The sequence below is a fragment of the Erithacus rubecula genome (assembly GCF_903797595.1).
Source record: "Erithacus rubecula genome assembly, chromosome: 9".
NCBI lineage: Eukaryota > Metazoa > Chordata > Aves > Passeriformes > Muscicapidae > Erithacus > Erithacus rubecula.
The window spans coordinates 15,746,843-15,762,874 of NC_136660.1; the positions used below are offsets into that span (position 1 = coordinate 15,746,843).

Here is a 16,032-nt window from a genome sequence, read left to right on the forward strand (position 1 = left end):
GATTTGAGCTGTTATTTCTTTTGGGTTGAGTTGCACTGCAGAGTGGGTCTACAGAGCCTGTGGCCAGCACAATGTGGGAAGGGCTGTCCCTTCTGGGCAAGGACCCTGCCTTTGTCATCCACTGTGCTCACTGCTGCTGCTGCAAGGAGCTCCAGAGCAGTCACAGCACACCAGCAGTCAGGAAGGCTCAGGGTGCTGGAGGGGAAGGGTGTTCTGCAGTCTGTCTGCCAAATGAAAATAATGCATTCATGCTTTTTGCTGGCTGTTGCAAGGAGATCACTTACCTGAGCTTTGGAGATTGCAACCAACCTCTCTGACAGCTCTTTTTCTATCATCAGTATCACTGCAGGGATTTAGATATTCTTTATTAAAATGAATTAATTTAGGAAAAGAGTAATGTCTCTTATTTCTGCCTCCAGTTACAATTTGGTGCCTTTCTTTCAGTAAGAGGCTGGACTGTTTTATAAAAATATTGCACCACAGATTACTTTTTTCTGGGCTTCTTCGCTCCTGTGACCTTTGTGTTTGGATGCCAGTCTTGATTTTATTTACACAGATACTTGTTGTCCCCTGCATCATCATATGAAAATCTTAGTGGCAAAATATGATTTCTGTGATTGGTTGTCACAAGGCACTCAGAGACCATGTGAGTACGCCAGAGAAAACTGTGTGCAAGAATTCCCACCTCCCTTTGGAAATGTTCAGCATTATTTTGACAGAAATATATTTGCCCACATCTCAGGTCCATCCCTCCTTGTCCCTCCATTTATTCCCATGAAGGCTACAGCTCTAATGCTTGTACACTCTAAAACAATGGCAAACCATTACTGACTGCTCATCTTGGATTTCATCAAATGGACAGATGTGCAAGCAGAAACAGCAGTCATGTGTGAGACCCAGGCACAATGGGGAGGAGATTATCTTGAAGTTTTCATTAGTCTAAGGCTGCCTTTAGAGCCAGTCATGTATGTAAACTCAGCAGCATGTATGCTTTGTTGAGAACAAGTTAAAAAATAGCTTACATCTGGAGGTCATGGAGGGGATGATTCATATTCATGTCCTTCCTGCCCTCTGGGATGCTGATTCATCTGAGGCAAAAACCGTGACAAACAACATCTATCAACAATTCACAAACAACTGCATGAGAACCACAGGGCACTGAGAAAATGTTCTCTTACTAAACAGCTCCAGAACACAGGATATGCTCAGGGGATAAATAACAACACAGCGGATAATACTTGGGATAGTATTCAACATATCCTAAGCTGAATGCAAAAATGCTCCTTCATTTAGAACAATGACAAATTCTTGACACCTGCCCATGAGAATGACCTTGCAGAGGTCCACTTCATAATCCAGGGCACCAACCTCCTCTTTGCTCCAGCTGCCCTAAGACAAGACAATACCTTCAGGACAGGAAGGCTGGGGGAAGAATCTAAAATCCAAGCAGATATCTGAAACCATCACTTGCACTATAAAGCAGAGCTAATGAAGGAGCGAGTTTGATTGATGTGGTTGGGGCAGACAATGGGAGAGTTAAACAGCCCCATGGAGCTTTTCAGCCAATAGATAGGTGGTCCAGTGGCCTCTGATCTCCCCCCCCCAATCCCATTCAAAGACTCAACTCCCACTCTCACCATTTCATGCTTCTCCATGAAAAACCCCTGCATGCAGTAACAGCAGACTGCCCAATGTCATGGTTAGTGCTCATTTTAGGATAAGCTTCTCTTCCTGCTAATACATGCAAGACCTGCAAAGAGGAAGAGATGGTGGCATTTCTCTTGGGCTGACTCAGACAAACTGGCTGGGTCCCAGCACATCCAGGCTCTGACATACACCTGGGAAGATGAGGAAGCTGGGCTTCAGGGGACTGGAGCCTCCACCTCTTCTCCACCAGCTGCATGGCAAATAAGGCAGCTTCTGCCTCTAAGAGTGCTCTTCAAATGAAGCACAGAGGGGAATCTTGCTTTTGCTTTTACTTCCTAAAGCTGCCAATTCATATGCCAGAGCATTTGCTGGAAATGTCAGGACAAAGTGGAAGATTTCTATGGCTTGATGCTGATCCCAGTGAGCCTGTCTGGTCTGAGGCATCTTTCTTTGTCTGAAGTAATTCATGCAACTGGGTCATATTGTGCCATGGTACTCTGGTGCAGGAGGCTACATGGAGGTGCTTATTTCTTACTTAATCTCCATTGCTGCTTTGCCTTTGGGAACAGCTGGGAGGAAATTCAGATACCATGAAGGTTTGGGTAGCTGTGACACACACCACTGTAACTGTTCTGGGTGGTGGGACACAAATTAATTAGGTGTGTGTTGGGGAAAGAACATAGACATAATCCTTAGCAAGCAGGGTAAACATCAAGCAGTGGACAGAAAGAAAGAAAAGCATTTTAGGTACTGCCTTATCAGCATTTTGCTGCCACAGAAAGCAGACTAAAATTTTGCAGTAAGGAACATCTGCCTCATCCTGCTGCCCTTCACAGAGGAGTTTCATATCTCTGGGTCTTTGGGACCTGCTGCTGAAGGCCATAGCCTGTAGCACATGAGCTAGTCCTCTGAAAAATACTTAAGGAGTGATTCCCAGATCCCTGATACTCATCACTGCAAACCTGCATCTCAGCCCTCTGAAGTGTGAGCAACACATGGACAATGCAGCCCTTTGGCTGGCCAACTTGTTACTCTGCCCCACTTTCTAAATGCTCCCTTGATTGCAATAGCCAGTACAAACCCAGTGCCCACACAGAAGTTCTTTCCTGGTATCAGAAGTACACACAAACAACAGTTGGCAGAACAAGGAATTTCCTTGTAATAAGAAATTTCCTCCCCTCAAGGAAGTGGAAAATGCATGCATACAACAGAATGTGCAACTGAATCCACAGTCTTTAATGAATGCAGAGATTTGCTCTGGGCACAGGTACATTTGTGATTGTCCCCACACCCTCTTCTTCTCCCCCTCTAAAAATTATTTTAGTTAGTGAAATGTAAAACCACACAAAGACCAGAATACATATTCACACATCAGAGGGTTTGATTTTTTTCTTATGAAAATTTCACTCATTTAGAATTATTGACTGTTAAGTCCAGTCAGTACAGCAGAAATATTCTACATAGATCATTGGTTGGAATGCACAGTATAACATTTGTGAACACACTGTCACAAAAGACACCTGGATGAGCACTAACAAGTGTAGTAGATATGTCAAACCACATTGCAAGCATCTGCATCAAACCAGTCTGGGGTGGATGGGAAATTATCAGAACCCTGGAACAAAGATCTTAAAGTACATGGGAACCTGCTACAGTAACTTTTCCCTAGAGCCATTGCTGCTACTAAAAGGTCAGGAAACTTGAACTGCTGCCTGCCACCTGAAACTCTGCTTCTGTTTCACAGGGATTGATGCCATGCTTTTCTTTCCAGACCTGAGTTACTGTAATTTTGCTTGAACTGCAGCAAGAAAGAGAAGGACAAACACACACACCATTTAGCAGAGCTCACTTCCCCAGACCTGCATGGTCAAACAGCTTGAGATCAGAGGTCTTGCCTGTAAAAATGCCACAAAATTTGAAAAAAAGGAAACAAAGAGCTAAAATAAAACCAAAAAAAGCAAAACCAAAACAGAGATAACAGGATTTTATACAGTCTGCAATAAAGCTATAGTCAATGGTACAGTATTGTTCACATTACACTTATTAAGGCTTTGACTACTCGTCTTCTACATGCACATTTTATATACATATAATCCTCTGTGTGTGTGTGTATAAATTACTTTACTTTTCTTGTTCTAAGCAAGAAAATATTTTCATGCATTTGCTTCTCCTAGTATTCACAATACTTGGACCATAATCTATTAAGGGATTTCTGGAGAGGGCTGGGTCTATTTATTATCCATCTGAAAATGCCCTTATCTCCAGGAATGTTGTTTGTGTCGGACAGTGGCACTGGCCCCACACTTCTCCACAGTCACACAGTCTCCACAAGAGAGGAGGTGCCACTCCAAAGCCTGACAGCACAATGGTTATGTAAACATAGTAATCCTTGGATTATAAATACTTTATTAAAGCTAACATACCTCAGCTTGTAGCTCATAATTGCCCATGAGTGCCTTAATAAAACATTCAGAATAAAGTATTTTTTTCCTCCCATGTCAACTGCTCAGTTACAGTGGTTTCCCTAAAACACACTTTTCCTTATGTTTTTCTGAAAGAAGCACCAAGCTACATATTAATTCTTCAAGCCTGTGGCTGGGTAGCTTTCACAAGCGAACAAGAACATGTCTGAGCCTTACAGCTCTGAGCACTCTAAGTCAGTCACCATCTCACCTGCACCCTTGCCATGAAGTTAAGAGACTGGGCCATGCACCAGTGACAAAGGGGGAGGAAGCAGAAAGCAGAACTCTTCCACCCCTAGCACCATGCCTGCAGCCTGCACACGTTTGACAGGTTCCCAGAGATCACCAAAGCTGACCTGTGGCACGGGTTGTGTCCCTCTGCCCCAGGGACACCCTACTACCCCTGCCCCAGAGCTTCCCTCAGTGAGATGTTCTGGCCAGCTGAAGCCACAGAGCACTCCTAGGTTTGGTAGGGAGCCCTGGGGAGAGCAGCTCAGCTGTGAAAAGGAAGGGCTCACAGGGAAGTGGTAGCAAGGACAGGAAGCAGTGTAAAGAAGGCATGGGTGGAGTGAGAAGGAGATTCCTTATTTAAGACAGTGCCTGGACTGCTGCCACAGCCTCCTGAGCTGCTTTGCACGGTGGTGTAACTGGAGCACGCTGTCAGCACTCCTGTCACTGAGCTTTGCCACCATCACACAGTGATGCCTTGCATCCCACCACAGGATTTCTGTGTCAGCCACCACCCTTCCCTTGGGCACTGCATTGAAGTACTTCCATTCAACATATACCATGATAATTGCTACAAACCAAACACTGGGTTCTTCTCCTTCCCTGGAATCCAAGTAGCTAGGAGCCCTGAAGAGACTATCCCTGTCTCCTGCCTTGCTCTCCACTCAACAAGAAGCAAGACAATAACAGAGAGGACAGAAACAGCGATGCAGGCACAGCCACCTGGCTGTTCTCTTATTGCACAGAGTAGTTGGGGCAGGTAGGGGAGAGCAGGTGGCTCACAAAGTCCTTTGAAAAAATCCTACTGGTTGTCTGTCCAAAACACCTGCTCCAGAAAATATGTTCAGATAGCTCATGTGGATGCTTGGGAAATGTCACCTAGAAACAAGATATACAAGAGATGAAGGCTATTCTCAGTTCAAGTTCAGTCTTCATTCAGCCCCATGGCAAGTTGTGCAAAATACAATGTTTATGCCCTGGCAGGTATGATCAAAAGACAATTTTTTGGTCCTGGGTAGGTTAATAAGAAAGGGTCATGCTAATAATTGCAGAGGCAAACCTTTGAGACTGGATTTAGTTTTAGTTACAGAAAATACTGTACACTGCTTTTGGCCAAGTGCACAGGAGCTTTAAAAAAAAAAAAAAAAGACAAAGATCACAGTTTAATGTCTCAATCTTCAGATGGGGAATATCTGTGAGGAGCAGTCAAACTATTTTCTCATGTGCAATGCATCCTGAAATTTGGTACTTATGTATTGGGCATGAAATCCTTTCTTGTTGATGGTGTCATCTGTATGGAATCGAATCATAATGGAATCTCCTGCAGAGTAGATTTCTTCCAGAGGCTGCAGAAGAGGAAAGAAGACAGTACACAGTGGTCAAGTATGCACACTAAATAACTGTCTGCACCATGATATTAGAGTTTAAGTCCACAGTGAACACAGACTGACCAGTAAACATGAAGCTGAATGCTCTGTACTCCTGCCCTGATCTGCCTTTCTAAGCACATTCCTTTGCTCTTTATGTTTGAAGACTGGTGCCTGTCCACTCTACAATGCCACTCTATAATTCCAGTTACTTTTTACACAGGCCTCCCTGAATATTTTTGTTCCCATCTTCAGCTTTACTCTAATTTGTTATTGTCTTTTCAGGAGACAATAGAAACTGGAACCTGTTTGGCAGCTGAGGCTCTCCCAGGGTTCACATAACTCAGGTACTTATCTTACATGACAATTCTGGCTATGTCCCACACTGTTGTGACCTGCTGCAATCTCCTTGTGCTTCCCTTTACCAACCATTCTTCATGTGTCAGCGTGCAGGTAGGTAGATTACTACCAAGCTGCCCTGAGCTTCTTCTGACCAAGCTGCTATGCCTTTGTTTACTTTCCAGATCATTTCCCCAGTTTGTGAGAATTTTTTCAAACACCTGCTCCCTGATTGTCTCTCTTTGCATTCAATAAGAAACACCTCCATTTCACTGCTGAAGGCCTGGAGAAATCAAATACAGACCTTCTGATTTCAAAAACCACAAACCATTACTCATGCTAGAGCCACTCCTGGTAATGGGGATGCAGGTGACAGTTTAGGAGACAGCTTAAAGGCAGCAAGCATCACACAGCTCTAAGTCCCCACTGTTCATTCTTGCCACAGCATGGCCACAACATAACTTGGCTTGTGGCAGGAAGCAGCAGAGGATGAAACTGGCCTTTGGAAGCCTTTCCCACATCTACACAACACTTCCATGGCAGGGCTGGGGCACAGCAGAGTGGCAGTCTCATGGTGCTGTACATGGCCCCGGGGTCAAAAGGACAGTCAGTCAGCAAGAATTTCCAGACAACACTGTGCATCAGATAAAATGGCTGTGATGTCCTGCAGAAGGCAAAGAAGCAAAACCCAGCCACAAAGCATTCTCAGTACCAGTTAGTGACAGCTGCACCTCTCCAAAAGCAGTATGAGGATAGTTCCTTGCCCCCCTCAGCCACCCCTCTGCAATCACCACTCCCAGGCTTACCCCCGAGCCACAGAAGCGTCCCAGACGGGGAGCAGTGCTGTCATAACCATCATAAACCTCCATGTAGTCATACCCACAGTCAGCCTCCTCCTCGATCTCAAACAGCTGGAATATCAGCTCCACCCCATAACCATCTTCAGCTACAATCACCCATTCACAGTTGGCTTGGCCTGGGTAGTTGTTGTCCCCAAACTGAGCGTGGGAATACAGATCCTTAGCTTGTACTTCAGCTTTTAAGAGCCCACCACACTCTGAAAGGAGAAAAGGACACATAACAGTCTCTCAATGTCCTTACTCACAACAAAGACTCATCCCATGCTTGGGTTAGTCACAAGCAGACAAGACCTCCAGTTTGAAGTACAATAGAGAAGGTAATTCAACACTGCACCAAACTACAATAAACCAGTGAATTCTAGAGTCAACCATGAACCCAAAGACCCACAGAGCTTTGAGGAACTTGGTTTTTGTGGTACAAAACACATATGGAAAGAGGTGATCAGTTTGAACTGTCAGGATAGGGGTTCTTGACACCCACTCTGGGAAATTGTATTAGAAAGCAATTGCTTTGTTCTTTGCACTTGTCCTGTAGATGAAATTCTGACCCCTTGTATTTTGTCAGCAGGAAGCAGAAACAGATCAGAAAAATGGGGACCAAAACAATCCTTTTCTGGCCACACAATGCACAAAAGTAGCCCTATGTTTGTGCAGAACATGTGTGCTTTAGCAGAGTTTTCCCACAGCCAATGAGGAAGACACTTCTTCACAGTGCCATGTGCACAGCCACTTTGAGCATATTCCATCTATTTACAGTGGAAGGGATTTCAAAGGAATTAATGTTGCCACAACATGCACACCTCTGTGCTGCCACAGACAGGAGGCTCAAGCTGTGTCTGTCCACAGCACAGCTCTGCTTCTACCATAATCAAATGTGGGCCTGTTCTGAGGGTGGGCTAAATTGCATCACCTCCTTTTCCAATGGTTGATGTGGATCAAAACAGATTGTTGCTCAATCAAATACTTCCAATCTAAACAAAAGAGCATGAACAGGAATGTCTAATACCAAGAGAATTCTGAGCTGTTATGGGAGCTGGTATTCATGGTATGGTACTGGCAGCAGTCTGGGAACAGAATGTACACCACTTAAAACTTAGGCTAAGCTTATTTAGGAGAAAGGTGTGTCTGTTTATACCTAGCAAGTAGTGTAGTGAGACTTGAGGGAAATCTTTTGGCACTGGGGTATTGGCAGGCAACCACTTACCTGTGCTGTGCTTTGCTTGGAAACCTCTCCTTTGCACAGAAGCATCAGAGTAAAACCTGAGGAACATCTTGTTGGTAGAAGCCACTACAGGGTCTGGTTTCTTGCTGCCACAGAAGCGGCCAAGGATAGGTGACTTGCTGTTGGGCCCATCATACATTTCCAAGTGGTCATAGGCACATTCTTGGTGCTGCTCAATCTCAAATTCATTGAAGGTCTAGAGTAAGAATATGGAGAATTAAGACAGCTGTAAATCTGAGTGTGCAATTTAGCATAGGGTGGAATGCCAAGTGAGAAACAGATCAAATTGAACATCTGTGCCACTCTCCCCACTAACTAAAACAGAATAATGTGCTTTCAGATCAGAGTGATCTCAGGGTGGCAAAGATCAGAATTCCCAATCAGTGTGCTGTGTAGCCTCTGCCTTGCTGCCTCACATGGGTGCATGGCTGCAGTTATCAACTGCAAGCCTTATAACACTTACTCTTCTGGATAGGAATTCTACCCAGCACACCAGATGGTGTGATGATTACTTCCCCTGAGCACAGGGATTATTTCCCCCAATACATGGGCCATCTGCACAGCTTTAGGCATTAGTCCTGCCATTTGCATCAGGTCATGCTGTAGAATGGGCCTGATACCTCTCCCTCAGAGGGGCTGGGGGCTGGCTCAGCCACCACCTTGTGTAGATATGGCCCCAACAATGGCTCAGCAGGACGGGTAGGGGTGGGAGGCATTTATACCATCTGTTTATGGAGGGCAATACTCCACAGTTGTCATCTGCTGGATCTCCTCCAAGCTGCCTCTCCTCTGCCTTGTGTCCCTCTGAGACCTTGTGCCCTTTTACAAGCCAGGGCAGCCTCCTAAAAACCTCTCCAAGAGCCTCCAAGAACCCCAAGCAGGACCTGAGAGAGAGCATCAGCCCCCCACTCACACAGTGGTGGTGGGAAGTCACTTCAGCTCCTCACAACCAGGCTGCTTCTTGCCTCACATGCCCACTGTGTGGTTACTCACAACTTTCACCCGGTGGCCAGGTGTTGCAGAGATGTCCCAGGTGCACTCTTTCCTGCTGGGATACTTGTCAGGCCAGTTGGGACTGCTCATCATTCCCTCTGCACCACTCAGCTTGTGCTCACAGCCAGCTTGGGAGAGAGAAATCACATTGGGGCAAGTCTCACATGGCAACCCTGCAGTGTCCTACATGGTCCTCTGTGCCCACTGGGACCCTCTACAGGGCAGAGACAGAAGGCTTCATATACTAAACAAGACCTTTTACTATTACTCCACAGCTCTGGTGGGTTTGTGCTGTATTTTTTTTGAGCTAACCTGACAGATGGTGAAATGGACTCCCTCATTTCCCTGGGCCTCATTCACCTAACCCATGTCCTCACACCCTAATCCTTCTCCTACTCCTTCACCCCATCTGTCCTGTTCCTAGGGCCATGCTGTCTAGCCCTCCACACTGTTGACTCTGGTGCTATCTCAGCCTTGCATTGTTTTGCCCATTTGGAGAGCTGTATCAGCTTATGGAGAGGTCACACAAGGACCAGAGACCATATACAGGAAAGCCATGGGAGCACGTAGCAGGGATAGGGGTGCAGGAAGAAAGGTAGTTTTGGCACCAGAAGATGGTTAGACCAGCCCATCCTTTCTCTTCTGACTCAAACACTAACTAAATGAAGCAGCAGTGACCAGTCTAATGATGATGTCCCACAACTGCTCCTTTTGCAAGTCCAATTTCTCATCCCCACCCTGCCCCACCCTGTGGGCATGCAGAGAGCAAGACTGAGGAATGGGAATGGTCCTATTTCTAGCCAGTTTTTCAGCTGGTGGGGCTTTTTAAGTGCCTTGCTTACAGTGTTTGAAGTACCTTGGCTTTCCCAAGGGCAGGAGTGGGGACTTTACCTTCTTTACAGTCATGGCTGTTCTCATGCAGTATGAAGCCATTTCTGCACTGGCACATATAGCTCCCAAAGGTGTTGATGCACTCGTGCTGGCAGCCACCATTGTCTTTGGAGCACTCGTCCTTGTCTGGCAGGATCAAACCAACAGTTGACAGTGACACACGATACCACAGTCACCAGCTGAGAGCCCCACACCCAGGCTGGCAGATAGCAATGCAAACCTCCAATTCTGCTGCTGGATTAGTCCAGTCAGCTTTTTAGCCCAGATCCTGTTCTCTTCAACTGCCTCACATTCCATAAAATGCATCCCAAATATGTTGTATTTTGTAATGTAAGTTTATTGGCTAAAGACTCCTGTCTAATGGAAACCTAGAATAGCATCTCATTCTATAAGAATAGAGTCCAGGAAATTCACAAATTCACTAGCTGAGGTAAAAATCTACTTTATATTTTCAAGTTTTTATATGCTCTGATGAGCCTCCATATCTAAATAGCTCTGCCTGAGCTCAAACAGGTGATGAAGAAGATCTAAGGTCTAAGCTCCTCCCTGAAGCTGAAATAATCCCCAGTGGATCTTGACTCCTGTGTGTTCAGGACTATGCATTCCTCAATCTTACTTTCTGAGCATAGGATCTGCTCATGGTTTCCAGCCCAGTTTAATTTATAAGAAATTTATCTCCAGTTTTTCTTGGGATAATGCCCTCTTATTAACTTAATCTGTCTCCTCACTCCCAAATGTATTTCTAGATGAATCATACCCACCCCATCCTTTCTTCCTTCTTAGATTTAATAAGTCAAACCCTTAGCCCTCATTCTACTCTGTATCTGTCCTAGTTCAAGGCTGTTTTTCCTGATCATTCTCTTCAAAAGCATCAATACTCCTAGGACTCTGCTGAAAAGACAGAACAAAATTGAATTTCTCCTTCCAAATGACAGACAGCATCCAGTACTGCCTGCCAACAAGGTTGGCAACACTGAGAAAGGGTTGAGAACAGAGGATTAAAAACTTCCACTAGTACATGCTGCTTTGATGGGAATGATTGCTATATAGAACACTACTGGAAATCTTCTAAATCTTCTAGTTTCAGAGGAGAAAACTTTCCTTTAATGCTCTAGGGACAGAAATAACTTCTAGGGTTAGGTTCCATATTGCTTCCTGCTGTAGGACTGGAGGCATTGATGGAACTCATGCATCTTCCTGATACCACACTATGAAACTGGATCATACACTGAGAACCCAAGAAGAAGGTGACACAGAACAGAGCAACCATGCTTTTAAATGTAACGAACCATGTCAGGCTCTGGCAGGATGCTGAACAAAGTTCACTAAAACCATGAGGTTCAGCCAGAGGAGACAGCTAAGTGAAACAATCCAGTCACATACCAGAGAAGTAGTGAACTTTAAAGCCTTTCTTGGAGACAGTGTTGTCTGATTTGAACTCCAGCCTCACGTTGTTGCCGTATGATGTGATCACTTCGGGCTTCTCCGAGCCGCAGAATTTGCCGTGTAGCTTGGAATCAGAAGGCAGCTCACTGCGAACCTCAACATAGTCATACTTACAGACCTGCCAAGAGAGCAAGAGATTCCTCAGCTCTGTGGCCTTGGAACAGAGCGTTTCAGAGGAAGGGGACAGAGGCTTCACTGAGAAGGAACAGAAACAGCCCTGTACTCAACTGAACTCCTAACTTGCCCAAAATCTCCTCTGTCAGTTTTCTCACCCCTCCACTTGCTGCCCTGATCTTAAAACATGAGTGTGTTTCTCAGAATAGCAAAGGTTCCATTGAATTTAGCAAAAGTAATTATTTCCACCTTATCCAAGAACCTGACAGTGTTGAATGAACTTTAGCAGCCTCCTGAATTATGGAAATGCCACTGCTCCCATTTTCAGTAGGGAAACTCAGACCTGAATGCTTTGTTCAAACTCCACCGTGCACGGCAGAGAACAGACTTTTTTTCCTGTTATTTCCTTTATCCTTGAAGAGCTCTACTTCATTGTTAATTTCCAACCATTTTCCTGCAAAAGCAGCACTGGGGAGGTACGAGGTGGGACACCTATTAGGGATGGAAAATACCTACAATTATGCAAAACTAGTACAGAAAAGAAGCCCATTGTGCTGGTTTTGGCTGGGGTAGATTTAATTTTCTTCACAATGACTGGTACTGGGCTGTGTTTTGGATTTGTGCTGAGAAAAGGGTTGATAATATCAAGATGTTTTGTTATTGCTGAGTAGGAGTTGCATAGAGTCAAGACATTTTTTTGCTTCTTGTACTGCTCCACCAGTGAGGAGGCTGGGGGTGCTCAGGGAGTTGGGAGGGGACATGGCTAGGACAGCTGATCCTCACTGACCAAATGGATATTCTATACCACAGGACACCATACCCAGTATATAAAATGAGTAGAAGGAAGAAGGAGGAGGGGGAGATATTTGGAATGATGTTGTCTTCCCAAGTAACTATTATGTGTGATGGAGCCCTGCTCTCCTGAGGATGACTGAACACCTGCCTGTCCATGGGAGGCAGTGAACTAATTCCTCATTTTTCTTTGCCTGCATGAGTGGCTTTTGCTTTATCTATTAAACTGCCTTTATCTCAACCCTTGAGTTTCTCTCACTTTCACCTTTCTGATTCTCTCCCCCATTCCAATGGGGGAAAGTGAATGAGCAGTTGTGTGGTGCTTAGTTGCCAGATTGGGTTAAACCACTGCATCCACTTATAATAGAACAGCTTTAATTCTTCCACTCTATAGAGAAAGCAAATCCAGACTTCAAGGAGAACAGCCACTGTTATCAGTGTAATTACTTTGAGGGTGGGAAAACAACCAGAAGCTCCACCAGTAAGACAGAGCCTCCTGTTCCTTGTACCCCAAGGATTCATCCAGCTGTGATTTAGCCAGTAGTCCCACCTCTGAGATGCAGGGACTGGTTACGTACATCATTGCCTTCCAGCTCAAACACTTCGAACTGCAGAGAGATCCGGTACTGGGCTGGAGCTACCACCTGCCAGACGCAGTTTTTGTTAGTAGGATATTCCTTGGGCCATCCAGGGCTAGTAATGGTCCCATTGAGCTTGGTGATGAAGCCCCCACAGGCAGCTGGAGAGGCAATAAATGAACACAAGTTTTACTTGGTTCTGTTCAGACACACAGACCGGGCCACAGTGTTAACTAGCAAATGAACCAGATCCTGGCTGGTGGCACATTTCAAATCCCAGCTTCCAGAACAGGCTTAAAATGCTGGGAAGTGTGAAGACAGAAAGTTCACCTGCTGTAAATCACCAGTCAAACACACCCAGTGAGGCTGTGGCCCTGAGAGCCACCATGTAAATTCCTCTTAACTCTGTCCTTGGGCTTACTGTGAATCAGTAGACTTGACATGCACAACACAGTTGTAAAGGCCAGCTTGGTAAATTCACCTACACTCAGTGCTACAAACCCTACTATTGCAAGTCTATCAGTAATGGAATAATTACAAGATAATGGAATCCTGGGGAAGACATTCCTGTCAACTCTTCATTGGTTTATTATATTTAGACTGCATCTTCTCTAGGGAAAGTTGAAGGCAAAGACAAGACTTAGCTTTATTGTCTCATTTCCTTTAAAAATTTAAGACATCTCAGCTTCATCCTCTTGTGGGAGGGCAGGGCTGTTACCTCAAAGGAGTAAACTTCAATTTCCTTCAAAATTCTATTTGCAACAAAGCAATTTTTTTTCTTGCTGTTTCTTGAGAATAATGAGATATGGCCACATCTTCAAAACCCACAGGGATAAAAGCTTTCTGTGTCTCGTTCCCAGCATAATTTTGCATTGAGAGGACTAACCCAAGGGAGCAGCTTCAATATAAATAGACTAGCAAGTAAGTAGTTTTGGAAGAAAAAAAAAAGCAATTTATTCTGCTATATATTGCTATGGTTTCAAAGACTATCCTTTCTGTTTTGCCCACAAATTAAGTTTAAAACAGGAGGTTAAGAGTGAAATTCAGAAAAAAACCCTGCCAAGTTATAGCAACTTAGCAATTGGCTTGCTAAAATTGCAAGAAATAACTTAAAAAATAAAAAGCTTTCAAAAGCCTTTTGCACACACCTGACTGCCCTCACCAAGTCAATAGCACTCTTACCCAAACAATTTGACAAAAGCAAAAGTCAGGGCAAACCAGGTGATGTTAGAGCACCACTGAAAGCATGTGGAGCTCCCTAAATGTTCCTAGAGAGTTTTGAGACAAGAACAGTGGATGGATTCTCAGCACACCAACAGCTGTATTGTTGGCAGAAGCAACACTTGTTGCATGAGATTAACTCTCTGGAAAGCTGACATAAACAGCTTCTATTATAGACATGGGGGTGTCTTCCTCCGTAAAAGAGGAAGGGAGGAAAATTCTCCTCAGGATGGAAAAGCCTGTTTTGCATGCAGACAAAACATTGATATTTTTATTTAAATTATATAAATAAAATAAAATTTATTTAAATTCCTTTTTGAAAAGCCAATAAATTCAGCATTAGATTGAAATACTTTTGGGGCACTCATTGGTTAGGCTGTAATGCCTACTTCCCTTATGCTGTTGCACTGTGGGACATCTGGTCTGAACAGCAATCTCTGGCCATGAAGGACAACTGGTTTTAGGGGTGTTTGGCAGTATAAATCAGAGTATTTTTAGGATTTTTTTTGACCAAAAGTTGTTTTTCAATGGTTGATATTAACAAAAAAAAAAAAAAAATAGCTGGGGAAGATAAAGTGAAATAAAGAGGATGCAGGGGCAAGGAAATCACTTCCAAGACTGTTCAATTCCATTTTTCGCTGTATTACTTATCCTGCAGTCAGATGGCTCAATCTGTACTTACCTTCACAGCTCTTTTTATCAGCTGTCAGTTCATAGCCAGGCTCACAGGTGCATTTGTAACTGCCCAGCGTGTTCTCGCAGTGCTGCTCACACCCACCATTGTCCGGCAGGGAACACTCATCCATCTCTGTCAGGGGAAAACCAGAGCAAGTGGCACTTTCCTGACCACCCAAACACCCTGCTATTCCCCATGCAGCCCTTCTGGACAGCAGGAACAGAGCACTGGCTGCTGAGCCAGGACTGTGGGGCAGGCACTGCAGCAAAGCTGCTTCTGGACACAAGCAGACAAACTCTGCCTCCTGTAAAAACTTCTGCTCTCATACACCTTTTTTTGGGCTTTGCTTTGTTTGCTTTAATTTCCTCATACTCTTGAGTAACCAGAGCTCCCAGGAACCAGCCCATCGTGGCACACACAGCGATGGGGCTGAGGGAGGTCATACCCCATGGAAGCTGGCAGGACACACAATCAGTTCTGCCTGCTCACAGGCACATGAACTCTTGCTATCCTAGACTTTGAAGTCAGGTTCTTCAATCATGTCTCAACAACCTAAACTGACATTTTAATATAAAGATATTGGCTTCTCACCCTGACCCCTGATTCCACATGCACCCCTTAACAGATGGTTTTATAAACATGGCTATGATGGGTTAGCCTCAGCTGGCAGCCAAATTCCCACCTAGCTGCTGGTTCACTCCCTGGCCTGCCACTCCCATGGAATGAGGAAGAAAACAAGAAAAATAAGAGCAAGAAAGTCCTGGGTTGAGACAGATGAATTATCCACCAATTACTGTTCTGTTCAAACAGACTCAGTTTTGGGGAACTTAACTTAATTTACTGCCAATCAATATAAATATTTGAGTGCTTATTTAGGTATGGGGAAACAAAAACTGGAAACAAATACATTCAAACACCTAGAGAAAACATATTTCTGCTTCCCCTTCCTGGCTCAACTTCTCTCCAAGCCCCTCTCCCCTTGCCTTGTACCCCTACAAGTTACACTCAGCAAAGCCATGGGTGTGCAAAGGCAGGAGGGGATGGGGAGCCACAGGCAGTGCTTGACCCTGCTGCTCCTCCTTATTCTTCTCCCCCACTCCAAGTAGATGAACTAACACTTCAGCCATATAAAATAGGCTTCATTGATACAAACAATTAGCTGCCAAATTGAAGATAATTAACAAGAATACTCCTGG

At 44.6% G+C, this 16,032-nt stretch overlaps 1 protein-coding gene across 2 annotated transcripts in view; it reads right to left on the reverse strand.

The window, feature by feature from the left end:
• Window positions 1-2,335: 2,335 nt before the first annotated feature.
• The window catches only part of TLL2 (tolloid like 2), a gene marked incomplete at its 5' end in the record, with an annotated part of 84,430 nt that continues 70,733 nt past the window's right edge, over window positions 2,336-16,032 (reverse strand). The window contains 8 exons of one of the 2 annotated variants that reach the window (XM_079312804.1): window positions 2,336-5,683; window positions 6,850-7,100; window positions 8,108-8,321; window positions 9,119-9,246; window positions 10,010-10,135; window positions 11,393-11,573; window positions 12,940-13,100; window positions 14,843-14,968. In XM_079312804.1, coding sequence (XP_079168930.1) covers window positions 5,549-5,683; window positions 6,850-7,100; window positions 8,108-8,321; window positions 9,119-9,246; window positions 10,010-10,135; window positions 11,393-11,573; window positions 12,940-13,100; window positions 14,843-14,968 — 1,322 coding nt within the window. In that variant the 3' untranslated portion in view covers window positions 2,336-5,548. The remainder of the gene's footprint in view (window positions 5,684-6,849; window positions 7,101-8,107; window positions 8,322-9,118; window positions 9,247-10,009; window positions 10,136-11,392; window positions 11,574-12,939; window positions 13,101-14,842; window positions 14,969-16,032) is intronic. The other variant, XM_079312805.1, reaches the window with a different exon arrangement.